Source organism: Eupeodes corollae, chromosome 3 (assembly GCF_945859685.1).
Source record: "Eupeodes corollae chromosome 3, idEupCoro1.1, whole genome shotgun sequence".
NCBI classification, from domain to species: Eukaryota; Metazoa; Arthropoda; class Insecta; order Diptera; family Syrphidae; genus Eupeodes; species Eupeodes corollae.
This window is the reverse complement of record NC_079149.1, coordinates 79,830,043-79,845,016: the sequence shown is the minus strand read 5'-3', so window position 1 is coordinate 79,845,016 and position 14,974 is coordinate 79,830,043. Positions and strand designations below refer to the sequence as shown.

Here is a 14,974-nt window from a genome sequence, read left to right as displayed (position 1 = left end):
TTTTGTTACGGAAGATGGACGATGAGGGGCGCTGCCTGTAAAAAAAAATTAAGTCTGGAATCTAAAAGCTACTGGAAGTATAAAAATATTGAAATAAATTACTCAAATGTAAACAAAAATCTGTCGTTGCCAACTTCACCTGAGATTTGTTTTATTCATACCTATCAATGTATAGAAGGTATGCATATGCAATACATTTAGTGGTATATGTTTTAGATTTGTTAGCAGAAAATTATTTCATTTGATTTAAGATTTTCTATTTTTGTGAAATCTGAAAATTTAAAAGCAACTTTTTCCTATAACATGATTGTTGAGTAGTTTTTAACTGTAGGTCTAAAAATGACGTCATTTTTACGTCAAAGAGTCAACGCGTTGATTACGTTGACCTTCTCATAATAGCTTTTTCTTTAATATTTTGCAGTGTGAAACAACTATGTTAAAAATGAAAAAATTGAGAATTTATACATGTAAACCTATTTGGAAACATATTTTTCTCTAATAATCCTTTTGGAAGCAGAAAGGTCCAGAGTTTAAACAGGTACATGAATAAGTATGATAGTAACTGTTTAGGTTGGCAGGTTTTTGCGTAGATGAAAATGTAAGGCAGTTTCTAGGAAATAATTATGTCAAAATAATGTATTAAACCAAAAAAGTAACAAAATTAGTTTAAGAACCTACTATTCTCCTCACCCTAATTTTTTTTCCAAAAACAGACAAATGACTAAAGATAGAATAGTAGCTTCTTGAGTTCTAAGGAAACAACGTCGAGAAATGTCAAAATTTTCAACTCGACAAATCGGACCAATAGCATTATTTTCCTATAACTAACATCTAGCTTTTTTAAGTCATTCCTTTTATATTATTTATCCCTAAAAGAAAACTAAACAAAAAATGTTCCCACTTTTATAAGCATGAATTTGTCTCATTTAAAATGATTCGAAAAAAAATAGCGAAATAATTAATTTTTCTAATTGGCAATCACAAAAGTTCTTATTTTGTCTTGTGTTTTTTTAAACTTTCTTTATTGCCAATCAATCAATCAAAAAAACACATTATACAAAATATAAATAATAAATTATAACAAAAATGTCTTTTCATTTCCTCCTCAACCTTTCGCTGAATTTGTATTCATTCTTCTCTATCTTCTGTTTTTTTAATAATCTTGAAATTTATTATTTGATATTGGAATTCTCGCTCATTTTACCCTCACCCCAATACATTCCACATACAAAACATGTTGAGGAAGTCGTAAAAAGATGTCATATCGAGCATTCCTCTCCATGATAGTACTATTCAAATATATATACAAAGCTTATTTCTATTTTCAAAAGATTTTTTTCTAGCCGTTCCCCTTTTTATTCAAAAGATTTTCTTCTGGCCGTTCCCCTTTTTCTTCAGCATATTAAATTCAAATTTTCACACCCACAAAAAAGCAAGCTAAAACAAGCTTACAATGGGTAGGCTCAAACGACATAAGGGACTAAAGAGTAAGGAACGTTTTTTTTTATTTTTATTGGCCAGCAGCTAAAAAAGTAACTACCAATTAAACCAAAAACCAAAAATGTGACCAGCGGACTTTAACCGAAAGTTTACTCAAAAGCTAGTCAAAAAAAATCTTCCTCATAATAATTCATTTTACATATGCTAAAAAAAATATGAAAACTTAACTTTTTGTTTGTTTATTTGATGCAAAATTGTATTTAAAGTTTATTGCAAAAGGGTTTCTTGTTTCTTACAATGCCAAACAAAACTTATGATTGACCTGTGTAAGAAGTTTGTTTTTCTAGAAAATAATTATATTATTATACTTGAGCTGCCTTGGTTTTATTTTGTACTCAAAGAATGCAGTTGACTGCAAGTCGATTATGTTTTTTGAACATGTACATTGTACAATGCCAAAAAGTAAACCAAAAATAGTTCAATACATCCGATATAATACAAACAATTAATAAACCACACATTAAAAAAATTCAGCTTTTAGTTAAATGCAAAAATGTGACCAGCGAATATTTTGACACTACTGTTCTTGACTTTCAGACATCATGATGGACTTTATTTGTAGTCAACTTAATTCTTTGAACGTACTCGTACAGTTTTACCAAGGTAACTTGTTAGTTTTTCAAGTGTCATTTTGACAGGAGTGGACTTGGCTTGCTAATTAGGGATATTTTCCTTGAATAACTTTCCAGACATCTTTCTATTAAAGCTGCCTTCAGTAGAAGGCGATTTTTTGGCTGCTGTCCAATCAGATCCTAGAAACTTGCCTTACTTTCAAGTCCCTAATGTCGTCTGGACCTGCCCAAAGGCTATGTTAGACTTTGTGTTGAATAGACTACCCTGGATAAGTGAATTTGAGTTGGATACCTAAATTGTGATAGTTGGCAAAAAATAAAAATAACTTTCAAAAGTTCACAAAAAGCAGATTGACATTTAGTTTCAGATTATCTAATGAAAGACTATTTAATAAAAGAACAAACAATATTTATAACATATTTTGTTTACTGATTTACCTAGTTTTGACACATTTGGATTTCTTTCTTTCAGATGTTCTTCTACACTAACAAAAACATATCCGGATACCCTATCTGCCTGATGTCAATAGATAGGTCCAAATAGAATAATAAACTTCATTTGCAGTCAACTGCATTCTTTGGACGTACGTTAGCTAGTTATTTTTTCAAGTGTCATAAATTTCAATCTTGGAATTTTACTTTACTAACCTCTACTTTAAGTTCATCGTACAAAAAATATGAAGATTATCATTGTCTACAAAACACTTCTAAGGCAAGGCGATTTATATTTTGTATTGTAAGGATAAATTACTTATTTCTTTTCCAATTTGACAAGGAACCATTTTACACAAAACATTAAATGTAATTGTGCAGGAAAGAAATAAATCTTAGAGTAATAAAGCTCAGCTTTTAGTTGAATGAAAGAACTTGATCAACTGCCATTTTTTCTTAATAGCTAAGGAGATTTTTCTTGACAATCATTCCATTCAACTTTCCAATTAAATTGGAATGCAGCTGGCTAATTCTAGTATCTGAAACTTGCCTTACTGCTTGAACAGAATGGTGTAGCTGTAGCTGTTGCCTGTAGCACTGTCAAAGTTAAAAGATACGAAAATAGTATATATATATATAGTCTTTTATTTCTATTTTCAAAAGAAAATACATTTTTACACCCACAAAAAGCGAGCTAAAAACGTTGACAATGTGTAGGCTCAAACGACAGCTGCTAAAAAATTAACTTAATGCTAAAATATTAAAACTTAACTTCATAACCTTTTTGTTTGTTTATTTGATGCAAAATTGTATTTAAAGCTTATTGCAAAAAGATTACTTGTCAAATTGGAAAAGGAAAATAGTCTTTTCTTTACAATGCCAAAAATTATGACCGACCTGTGTAAGGAGTTTTTTTCTAGATAATAATTAGTTGGTATACTCGAGCAAGTAAATCATAGTTAAGTAGCTGCTGCTGATACGAAAATAGTATACATCGACACAATGAGAAGCTGTAGCTGTAGCTATAGCAGTAGCTGCAGCGCAAGTTGACTCAACTACATTTGAGCTACATTTGAGATGACAGATGGGGGAAACCCATTTCATTCTTTGACTTTTCACTTTTTTTGGGAGCGTTCAATGCGTTTTAGAATTTTTTCTGGTTTTGTAACTTTTTTATAGTATTCTACCATACAAATTCAGTTCAAATATAAATTTCATATGCGTTGAACATGCCCTGCGCTACACCATTGTGGGCGACCTTTGCTACAATAATGAGCGTTTTTATTGACAGCTTATACTATAGCGATTTTTTTAGCTACAACTGCATCTCATTCTGTTACAGCAGTTACTTTCAACTTCCTTATATCTTTTGAACCTACCCAATGACATACACATTAATTAATCCTATTTCGATCCGATCCAGGTATATACGGCGCTAAGTCCTGGTAAAATTCGGATTAAATTCTCCATGTAAACTGGGTATAAGAAACAGCTGTGAATTCGATTATTCAACTAGTCGATTGTTGTATGCATTCATATTTTCGATTGGATCCCATGAAACCGGATCGCGAAATCTGATTTCAATCCGATTGAGGTACATTCATTAATCAATAGTATAGTAAAAGAAAATACTTTTACCTATCTTCAAAGCAATTCGCAAAAATGATTCATTCCGCTGTGGTTATCAAATCAAAATAAAAACATAGAAATTGTAAAAGTTTAAACAACTATATAAATTTTGGTCGACTTTAGTAAACCTTTTTTCGAATCAATAAAATATATATTGTTTTGAACAAAATGACTGGGAGACTACGCAATACAGTAAAAGTTGAGGCTCTAATCGAAAATTGTCGAAGTGAAGGAAAATGGCAAAAAGTAATGGAACTAACAGAAGAACTAAAAGTTGGTTCTCCCGTTAATGGTAAAATATTAATTCAATAAAAGTGCCCTCATTTTGTCCAAATCCAAACTCCAGTAGAAAACATATAAATGACTAGTTGTTTCCGACTTATGTGTATATTACTACTTCAGTTGCTAAATTTACAAATTTATCGTAAAGAGAGATTTAATGGGGATTATTTTGTTCATGAGCTTTATTTCAGTTCTTGGTGATAAAATCTAATTAAGGTTACAATCATATTATCTCCCTTACAAATATGTTTTCTGTCAACATTATTATTCTTTTTGTGTATGTGCCTATTCCAATATTATTAAATACTGTTCTTGGGTGCATTAAATTTAAGTTCAGCTTTAATCTTTTAGAACATTTGGCAAATTTTTTGATTGGAGAAGCTCACTTAGAACTCTATCTCGAAGAGACCAGTCCAACTGAAAGTAACTTTGCTAAAGCAAGAAACTGTCTGCAGGAGGCCAAAAAACACTTAACGCTGGTGACTGGAGAAAATGGACAAAAAGCTGGAATAGCCCTGGATGCATATCTATTGCTAGCAAAGTTATGCTATGCATGTGGGGAGTACGAAAAAAGTTTACAGAACTTTGTCAAGGCCGAACTAAATACACTAGCCGAAAAAGAACTTACATTGTTTGTTACTTAAGCTCGAATCTATATTTAAACATTAATTTTGAATACATTTTGCAGGAGAAGTCTAAAAATTCTGGCGGAGTCATATGCGATTAAGGGTCTTTGTTTGGAAAATCAAATAAGCAAACCAACATCGAAGTTTAAGAAATCAGAAAGAGAGTCTGAAATGGTAAAGTATGTTAATACTTTTTGATTAGAGTACCTACAATTAACAAAGAAGACATTATATCTTACATAATTGTAGCTATCTTCTCTACTATTGAAAATTTCTTTTATTACTATTTTAAATACTCTAAGGTTTTAAAAATAATGTATTTCTTCGTTTAAGTAATAGATATAACTTAAAAATAACATCTATTTTATTTAAATCGTTTTAGATAAACTGCTTCGAACGTGCTACTGATTTGGGATTACTCTACCTTCAGGAGCAAGATGTAGCTTCATTATCATCCGCAGTTAATGCTACAAATGTAAACAGTGCTGGGTCTGCTGCTGGAGAACCTGGCCGTCGAATGGGTGCTATTCTCGAAATGGCGTTACAGCGTGCTCCTATTGTACTCATAAAGGCTGGGAAACTTCAAGAAGCAATAGAAAGATATCGAGTTATGTTAAATGCTATTGAAACTAGAACTACGCAATCACTTCGACTCACACTTTCACGCCAATTGGCTGAGGTTCTGCTTCGGGGAGTTTCTGGGACCTTGTATTCACCACCCTTCAACACACGAAGATCAAGGGGTAATAATCAAGCGAAAAACATGTGGAAACCAAGAATGTATTCTCATCGTATTCAATTTACTCCAAAAAATCAGCACGAAGAGACAATTCTGTTGTTACTTGTAGCAGAAGCATTAGCTGTTCGCGATACAGTGCTTTCACAAAGTCCAGAATTCCGTGCAGCTCGCTCCCATGCAATGGGTAACGCTACAGCTGTTTATGATCTTCTTACTTTGGCCGCCGTTCGATGGGGTCTTGTTTACTTGCTCAACGAATCATTCGAAAAGGCGCTTAAATTTTCATTTGCCGAATCGCACGTGTGGCGGCAATATGGATTAAGTTTAATGTCAGCAGGGAAACACATGCATGCATTGCGTGTTTTACAAGAGTCTTCTAAGATTTCTCCTACTGATCCGTTTTCTTGTTTGATGAATTCACGTCTATGTTACGAGTCACTGGGTTTGTTTCAGGAGGGCTTGAAATTTGCCCAACAAGCCTTACGAAATGAACAGAAAGGGTATAAAAATACAAGGGCACAGTTGTACGTTGGAATAGGCTACCAACAACTTGCTATTGTATCAAACATGAAATCCGAACGCGATAAATATGAGAAACTAGCCACTGAAGCGCTTGAAAAAGCAGTTCAAGCCGATAATAATGATCATTTAGGCGAATATTATCTAGCTCTTCAGTATGCTTTAATAAACAATATTTCAGAAGCATTAGTACATGTCCGTAATGCCCTTTCCTTGCGCACAGAACATGCACCCAGTTTACACTTGTTTTCTCTTTTGCTCACTGCAAGTAAGCGGCCTAGGGAAGCTCTAGAAGTTGTGGAGAATGCTCTTAATGAATTTCCTGATAACTTAAACCTGCTTCATGTAAAAGCCCATTTACAATTGTATTTAGAAGATGCAGAAACTTCCCTCATTACTGTTCAAAGAATGTTAAATATTTGGCGGGAAATTTATGAAACCCAGATTGCCGGACTTGATAACAATGAGTTGGAAAAACAATCTGATACGAGAAGTATTGTACATGTTCATATTTCTCAGATGTCGGACAAAGATTCAAGTATTTTAAAATTGTGTTAAAGTAAAAACAAGGTTGTACGTTAATCTTTACTTAATTTAGATTCGATATATGCGACATCGTTGATACCAGTAAATCGTGTGGAACAAGCCCTGAGTGAAGCTGCTAGTTCATTGAGTTCGTTTAGTCCACGCATGGGAAATCATAAATCTTGGGTTATTCAACTTAGGGTATACTTCCGTAAAACTAATATAACGAAACATATTATTTTTTTAAAGCTTTTTAATTACTATATTAGATGTGGCTTTTACTTGCTGATGTTTATCTATCAATTGAACAACCAAATGAGGCATTACACTGTGTCCAGGAGGCAGCTCAGCTTAATCCGCAATATTACCAAATTATGTTTATGGTGAATTGACTTTTGCTAATGTATGTATTTAAGGCCTTACTAATAACTTTAAATTTTAGCGTGGTCAAATTTGCATATACCTACAGCAATGGGCTGATGCAAAACAATGCTTAATAAATGCTGTTGCTGCTAATCCAAATCACACTGATGCATTGCGAGTGTTGGGAGAGATTCATCACATTCTAGGTGAACCTCGTCTTGCCGAAAAAGTCTTAAAAGACGCAACAAAACTTGATCCAAATTGTCCAAAAATATGGTAAGTTTCTTTGCGGTTCTTTGCAAGTGCATTTATTTATATTTTTTGTTTATGTTAATGCAGGTATAGCTTAGGAAAAGTAATGGACTCCTTAGGTGATTTTGCTGTCTCAGCCGACTGTATAGCTGCGGCCCTGCAGCTTGAACCATCGTGTCCTGTGCTTCCATTTACCTCAATGACATTAGCCTTTGATTAAGCTCTTTATTATTGTGTAAATATAAAAGAATGTTGTTTCCATTCCATTGTTGTCCGTTAAATCGTTTTTTACTAGACGCCTGATAATTTTTATTGTCAAATTATTAAATGTTATTTAAATATTTATTTATTAAAAATTGTTTTGAACGAATTTCAAGCCATTTATTAAATTATTGAGATTTTATCCTGTTTGTTGGTTTTCTGTTGCACAATTTAAGCAACTTAAGAGTTTAACTACACGAAATTGTATTTAGCTTAGTCTAACGTAATATCGTAGGCAAAGTTAAGTTAAATTAAAACTATACTTTCAACTACTATTCTTCTCCTTCAATCTTCAAACTATGGGAAATAGGTTATCCTTTTAATCTGAAAATGGTTTAAAACTGAAACAAAGTTTTTTTTGTCTAAAGCGTTTATTAAGTGGCCATGCCAACTTTTTTTTAATAAGCTGCGGTTACTTTAGTAACCTTTCAAGCTTTAGACCGACTTTTTTGTGTACCTATCCATATACACTAAACAAATTCTTGATTTGTGTATGGATTTCAATGTAATAAACTTTTTTTAGACAAGTGGTTTTCAATATAATTTAATATTATGGCCAAGAATTTAGTACTATAAAGGTAAGGGTTTGCCATTATGATTCAAAAATAGTTTCGGGAAAAAGGCCTCGAAAAAATTACAGCCGAGAGACTGAATAACTGAAACTTATATTTTTATTCTCCTATTTCTGGGGCCACAAATTATTTACTTATCCGTTGTAATAATAAACAATTTCCAATATTTAAAAAATAGTATAATTTATTTACACTGCAAACGATCTTAATCAATCCAAGATTCGATGATAAGTAAAACTGGGTCGACTTTTAAAATATTTAGGCGATAGAAATAAACGTTTCCTCGCTCTAAAATTGCGATAATTATTATTTATTTGCATATATACAGTAACTTGCATAAGTATTATCGCAAAATGGGTTTTATCGAAAACTTAAAATGTGATTGGCTCACTGGCATTGGCATCACTGATTAAGCAAATTGAGAAGAAAGTAAAGTACCGTTATTTATTGGTTTATTTTCAGTGATAAAAAAAGTTTAATCTTGATGGACCAGATGGTTTTAGCGGATATTAGCATACACTTTGAGGAAAGAAAAAAAATTGGTTCTCAAGAGGAACTTTGGTGGTGGCAGCTGTATGGTATGTATGGGGGCATTCCCGAGCGTGGTAAGGTTGCACTTGCCTTCACTTATAATAGAATTAACAGTTCTGACTTTACTTCGGTCCTTGAGGAGAATTTAGTACCTTACTTAAGAAGATTTCCTCGAGTTGAGCATGTCTTCCAGCAAGATAATGCCCCAATTCATGTAAGTCGTCAAAGTTTGGATTGGTTCGTATCGAACAACATTAATTTGATGGAGTGGCGGTCACGTTCTCCAGATTGCAACTGCATCGAAAATCTTTGAAGAATTTTAACCCGCAAAATGTATGCCTGTAATAGGCAATTTGCTAGTGTTGCTGAGCTGCCAGAGGTATTTGTGATAGAATGGAACTCTATAGACGACTCCATATTAAAAAATCTAGTGAATAGTATGCTAAAAAGAATTTTTAGCTTGGTGGAAAATAGAAGCAACAAAATTGCATATTAGTTTTTTGTTAAAAATGAACTTATAACAAAAAAAAAATGCGGTTATATTTTTGCTATACATCAAAATCTGTTTTTAATTTTTAAACACCAGGAGAGGAAATAACGATACTTTATTTTCTACTCAATTCCCTTGATCAGTAATGTAACTCAATAAAAAATAGTAAGGAGTCACTCCTAGGTTTTCTATACAATTCATTTTTTTTTAAGTGCGGTTATACTTATGTAAGATACGGTACATACATACAGTTGTGTTCCTAAAAATAGCAGTGCTCTCCAAATAAAACAAAAAGGCCTTCAATATCAACGTTATAAAATATTTCATTAAATTTCTAATAACATACTAAAATATTTTATTCATAACAACAGAAAATAAGTATTATCGATTTTTTACTGTTAGTTTTGTCACAGTAAAATTGTTTTTTAAATATATGGCTGTTCATAAAAATAGCAGTGCATGACAAAGTACTGGATTTATTACTTAAGAAGTAAAAAAACCTTTAAAAAGTTATATAAAAGTATACAAATACTGTTAGCTTACAATTAGTACTTTGTTGCATGACCATTTTTTTTATGACTGCTTTGCATCTACGTGGCATCGAGCCCACTAAAACCTGACTCCTCTCGATTGGTATTGCGTTCAACGAATGACGCACTGCTTCCCACAATACTTTCGAATTCTTGGGTTGTGCTTTATGAACTACGTTCTTAACATCCCCCCACAAATTTGCGATGGGGTTAAGGTTGGGAGATTGAGCGGGCCACTCCACAAAGGATAAATTCTTCTGCGCAAACCATTATTTTGCATTGTTTGACATATGCTTTGGGTCATAGTCTCTTTGGTATACCCAAACCAACGGCATTTCCTCTTCAGCATAGGGTAAAATAACCTCCTCGATAATTTTCACATACTCGGTTGAATCAATTATACCCCCGATGGGATAAAAAGCCCCGGTCCGTTAGTATGAGAAACAAGCCCATATCATAATTTTTCCTCCACCATGCTTCTCTGTTTTTATAGTGTACCGTGAATCGATTGCTGCATTTTGGGGTCTTCTCACATATTTTCGACGACCCTTGGATCCAAAAAAGACGCTCCACAGAACATTCCTCTATTTCTCTTTTGCCCATTTTCTATGCACTTTAGCAAACTCCATAATCCACATTCCTTTTCGTCAAGAATGGTACCTTGTGTGAACTTCGGGCTGGTAACTTCGCTTTAAAAGACGTCTTCGTATTGTGACAGCGCTAACAGACAGTTGAAGTCCATTTCTTATTTTCCCAGAGCCTATGGAAGGGTTCTATTTTGCCAGCTGAACAATTTTTCTGTCAGTTCTTTCATTAGTCATCCTTTTTGGGCCTCGCATTTTCGGTTTATTTGCCATTTTAAGGCGTTATTGGTCATTTTTGCTGAGCTGCCTGTCTTGAATATTTTGGTAGGTTTTTCCCTCCAAACTCAGTTTTCAGTTTTCGAATTTCTTCGGTTCAGTGTCTTGACCGTCCCATAGTTCATTTTTTGTAAATTTTTTATATGCTAGTATGTTACAAACACCTAAAACTTTATATATTGAAATATATACTTATCAAAAAATTAAAAAAATTGAATTTTTAACACTTTTTACATATAAAATCAAAAGCACTGATATTTTTTAATGAATAGTATTGAACGTAGAGCATTTAAATTGATAGGTGATAATATCATCATAAGTTCATTTACTTCGCTTGAACATCGTCGTAAGGTCTCTTGTCTGACCCTTTTTTACCGTTATTTTAACGGCTTATGCTCTAGTGAAATAGCCAGTTGCATTCCTCCCCTTAAACAGTTCAACCGTAATACTCGCGCTTCTAGGAATGCTCATCAGTATACCCTCGAGCCCAACTTCGGTCGTACTGTCAAATACAGAGATTCGTTCTTTAGCCGTACTACGCGAATGTGGAATGCCTTACCACACTCTGTCTTTCCTAGTCATTGCAATATTCAGGAATTCAAAACCAATGTGCACCGACATCTCCTTTTAAACCCTCTCTCCTCTTCCTAGTGCTCACACTGTGCATCTGCATAATAAGGGTAGTAATATCCCCTTGAGTGTGTGTTTATTATAAAAAAAAAAAAATGAACACTTTATATCTAGAGAGTTTGAAATTAATAATGTGTGTTCACCGGGAAAAGTAGAGTATAACTTCAAGCTAAAAGTCTCTAATATGAAAACGAAAGACCGTTAGATGCAAGTAACATGTTAATTTTTTTGTAAGAATTTCCGTCATTTGAATAACTGACAATCTAATAAAATCTGACCAGAACTGCTATTTTTATTGACACAACTGTATGTATTTCAGATTAAAAAAAAAAACCTGTAAAAATTCGTGCAGCTGTAATGGAAAGTTGAGCCAATAACTAAACTATTATTGATAAATAACTTAGGCAAAGTTTTGTTAAACACATAAATCCACGAAATCGCACGATTTCGGGGGCCAGACCACATACCATGAATTACCGACTCTACCGCGCGATGCTTCTCTAATCAATTCAATTTGGGTACCAAAATTCTCTGCAATATAAATTGCAAAACATGAGCAACTGTATATAATTTAACTTGGTTTGATAGTTGTTTGTAAACGGTGATTTTTTAAGAGCTTGAGAACTTTAAAAAAAAAAAAACGCATAAAATTTGCAAAATCTCATCGATTCTTTATTTGAAACGTTAGATTGGTCCATGACAGATAATTTCATTTAAATGTTGACCGCGGCTGCGTCTTAGGTGGTCCATTCGGAAAGTCCAATTTTGGGTAACTTTTTCGAGCATTTCGGCCGTAATAGCCCGAATTTCTTCGGAAATGTTGTCTTCCAAAGCTGGAATAGTTGCTGGCTTATTTGTGTAGACTTAAGACTTGACGTAGCCCCACAAAAAATAGTCTAAAGGCGTCAAATCGCATGATCTTGGTGGCCAATTTACCGGTCCATTTCTTGTTCTCCGAAGTTTTCCCTCAAAATGGCCATAGAATCGCGAGCTGTGTGGCATGTAGCGCCATCTTGTTGAAACCACATGTCAACCAAGTTCAGTTCTTCCATTTTTGGCAACAAAAAGTTTGTTAGCATTGAACGATAGCGATCGCCATTCACCGTAACGTTGCTTTCAACAGCATCTTTGAAAAAATACGGTCCAATGATTCCACCAGCGTACAAACCACACCAAACAGTGCATTTTTCGGGATGCATGGGCAGTTCTTGAACGGCTTCTGGTTGCTCTTCACTCCAAATGCGGCAATTTTGCTTATTTACGTAGCCATTCAACCAGAAATGAGCCTCATCGCTGAACAAAATTTGTCGATAAAAAAGCGGATTTTCTGCGAAACACATTTCGAACCGAACACTGATTTTGGTAATAAAATTCAATGATTTGCAAGCGTTGCTCGTTAGTAAGTCTATTCATGATGAAATGTCAAAGCATACTGAGCATCTTTCTCTTTGACACCATGTCTGAAATCCCACGTGATCTGTCAAATACTAATGCATGAAAATCCTAACCTCAAAAAAATCACCCTTTAGTACCCGTGGCATGATGGTTAGTGCGTTGGACTGTCATGCAAGGGGTCTTGGGTTCAATCCCTGCCTGTGCTACCTTAATTTAAAAAATTAATTTCCGCGGGTACTGCCTCTTGCGAGGAATTGACAATTCCTTCAAGAGTAATTCTTGGCATGAAAAAGTGCTTTCTCAAATTAGCCGTTCGGATTCGGCCTTAAATTGTAGGTCCCTTCCATTCCTGACAACAGTACTCGCACACAGGAATGGTTGAGAGTTGTAAGTCACTAGGCCCTGGTTCACAACGGACTGTTGCGCCACCCCATTTGATTTTTTTTGATTTTGATAGTTGTTAAGATTTTTCTTGGCCAACTTTAAAGTTAGTTTTAAGTTTTTTGGCTGCTGACCAATCAGTTATTAGAAACTTGCATTACTTTTAAGTCCCTTATATCGTCTGAACCTGCCCAATTTCTTAGCAGCTAGGTATAGCTACTATTGGTTTTCATCAATGACATTTTTTTTTCCAGGTCGTTTATGGCGATCATTAAAAATGGCTGTCAAATTAGAACAGAAATCAGTCCAAAATTGCATTTTTGAACACAAGAGTATCAGCTGTTCAGGGAAATTAATGTCCGTTCGGAAAATAGAAAAAATACGTTTAAAGCAAAAAAACTGCGCAAATATTCATTAAAAAAGTGTTCCGGATTAATTTCAATGATAGCGATAACTGTGCTTTAAATAACAGATTGTTGCGAGGCAAGAGGAGGTTAGGAGGTGGGTGAAGAGGAAGGTTAGGATAAGAATGAGGTAGGAAAAAGAGATTATTCCTTGGCGTGATTTATGTTTTTGCTTGCAGGGCGATGTTGAATTACGGAGGCAAGGTCCCCCGTCCGGCAAGCTGACGCCGTGCACCGCAAACAGCCGCCCCGGATTTCGACAATCCCACCTAACCTTTTCCAAATCTTTTCAACCTCTTGCCTTGCGACAAGATGTAACACAACACTTTAGAATCTATAGAAAACGATCCTGGTGACTTAAGGAATTTAAATCGGTAATCGGTAATTCCTCAAATTTTTGAAACAAAATAAACTTAAATATTTTAAGTGTTCTTTTTTAACTTTTGGAAATTATTTATATTTTTCCGCTAAACCTACAAAATGGCAATTTTACTTGCAACATATGGGACTATATTATGGCACATTCTGCATTCATAAAAAATTTCGAACTCGAGACTATAATCAAACATGACATTACGATGGTAGAGAAGTAAAAAAAAGTGGTAAGTCTGTCTGTTTTGGCCCCTTCATTCTCATTTTGGCCCAAAGCATTCGGTCGATTGACTTCAAATTTAAATAGTAAGGTGTTTTAAAAATGGTGTTAGGCAGTATTGACATGAGCGCGATCAACGAACGACGAATGAATTACAAAATGTGATTTTATATACGTTTGGAGACATATTTCCACACAAATTCTTAACAAAACGATAGCAATATAGTTTTCATTTGATTTATGATGCATACTTTTACTTTTTAGTATCACATATTAATAAATTTAGAAAACAAATTTATTCGTAGCGAACAAAATCGTAGTTCATACCAACTGTCAAACTTTATTCGCGTTCCACATTATCCACACTCGCAACGAATAAAATAATCACGCGTACTTAACCTATAAAAATCATTTTTGTTTTTGTTCATTCGCGACGAATTTAACTCTCATGTGAATGAAATGTCAAAATCAAAATCGTTGTTGTTCGTGCTCATGTAAATAGTGCTTTAAGGCTTAAAATAACATTAGTACCATTACAAATTCGAATTTCCTTTTCATAATTTGAATTCTTTCAATATAAAACCAATGTTTTTGGATTCTTAGAGAAATGTACTACCCATAGAACAGTTATTTTGTTTTTAAGTTTCCTCAACAACCTCAAGCTTTTATACTGCCTCAATAATATTTGATCAAAAATGTCATCGTTTTTTTTCAAATGTTTAAATTTTTTTTGAAATTCGACATCTTGAAAACGGTTCGTGATTTTTTTACGAAATTGAAATGGACAAGCAGTCCATATCTAGTTTATAATAAACCATATCATTTAAGAAAATCGTAGTGCGAAGAAAATAAACACCTTATCTATAGATTATATGACACCGGAGGTCTT

The 14,974-nt window shown here is 33.8% G+C and overlaps 1 protein-coding gene across 1 annotated transcript; it reads left to right on the top strand.

Annotated features, from left to right (window-relative positions):
• The first annotated feature begins 4,115 nt into the window (after window positions 1–4,115).
• Window positions 4,116–7,809, top strand: LOC129951177 (tetratricopeptide repeat protein 7B). The gene is made up of 8 exons (XM_056063207.1): window positions 4,116–4,425; window positions 4,767–5,046; window positions 5,104–5,215; window positions 5,424–6,837; window positions 6,898–7,025; window positions 7,094–7,207; window positions 7,267–7,463; window positions 7,527–7,809. Exons 1-8 carry the CDS (start codon window positions 4,302–4,304, stop codon window positions 7,657–7,659), a joined length of 2,502 nt encoding a protein of 833 aa, XP_055919182.1. The 5' UTR covers window positions 4,116–4,301; the 3' UTR covers window positions 7,660–7,809.
• The last annotated feature ends 7,165 nt before the right edge of the window (window positions 7,810–14,974 follow it).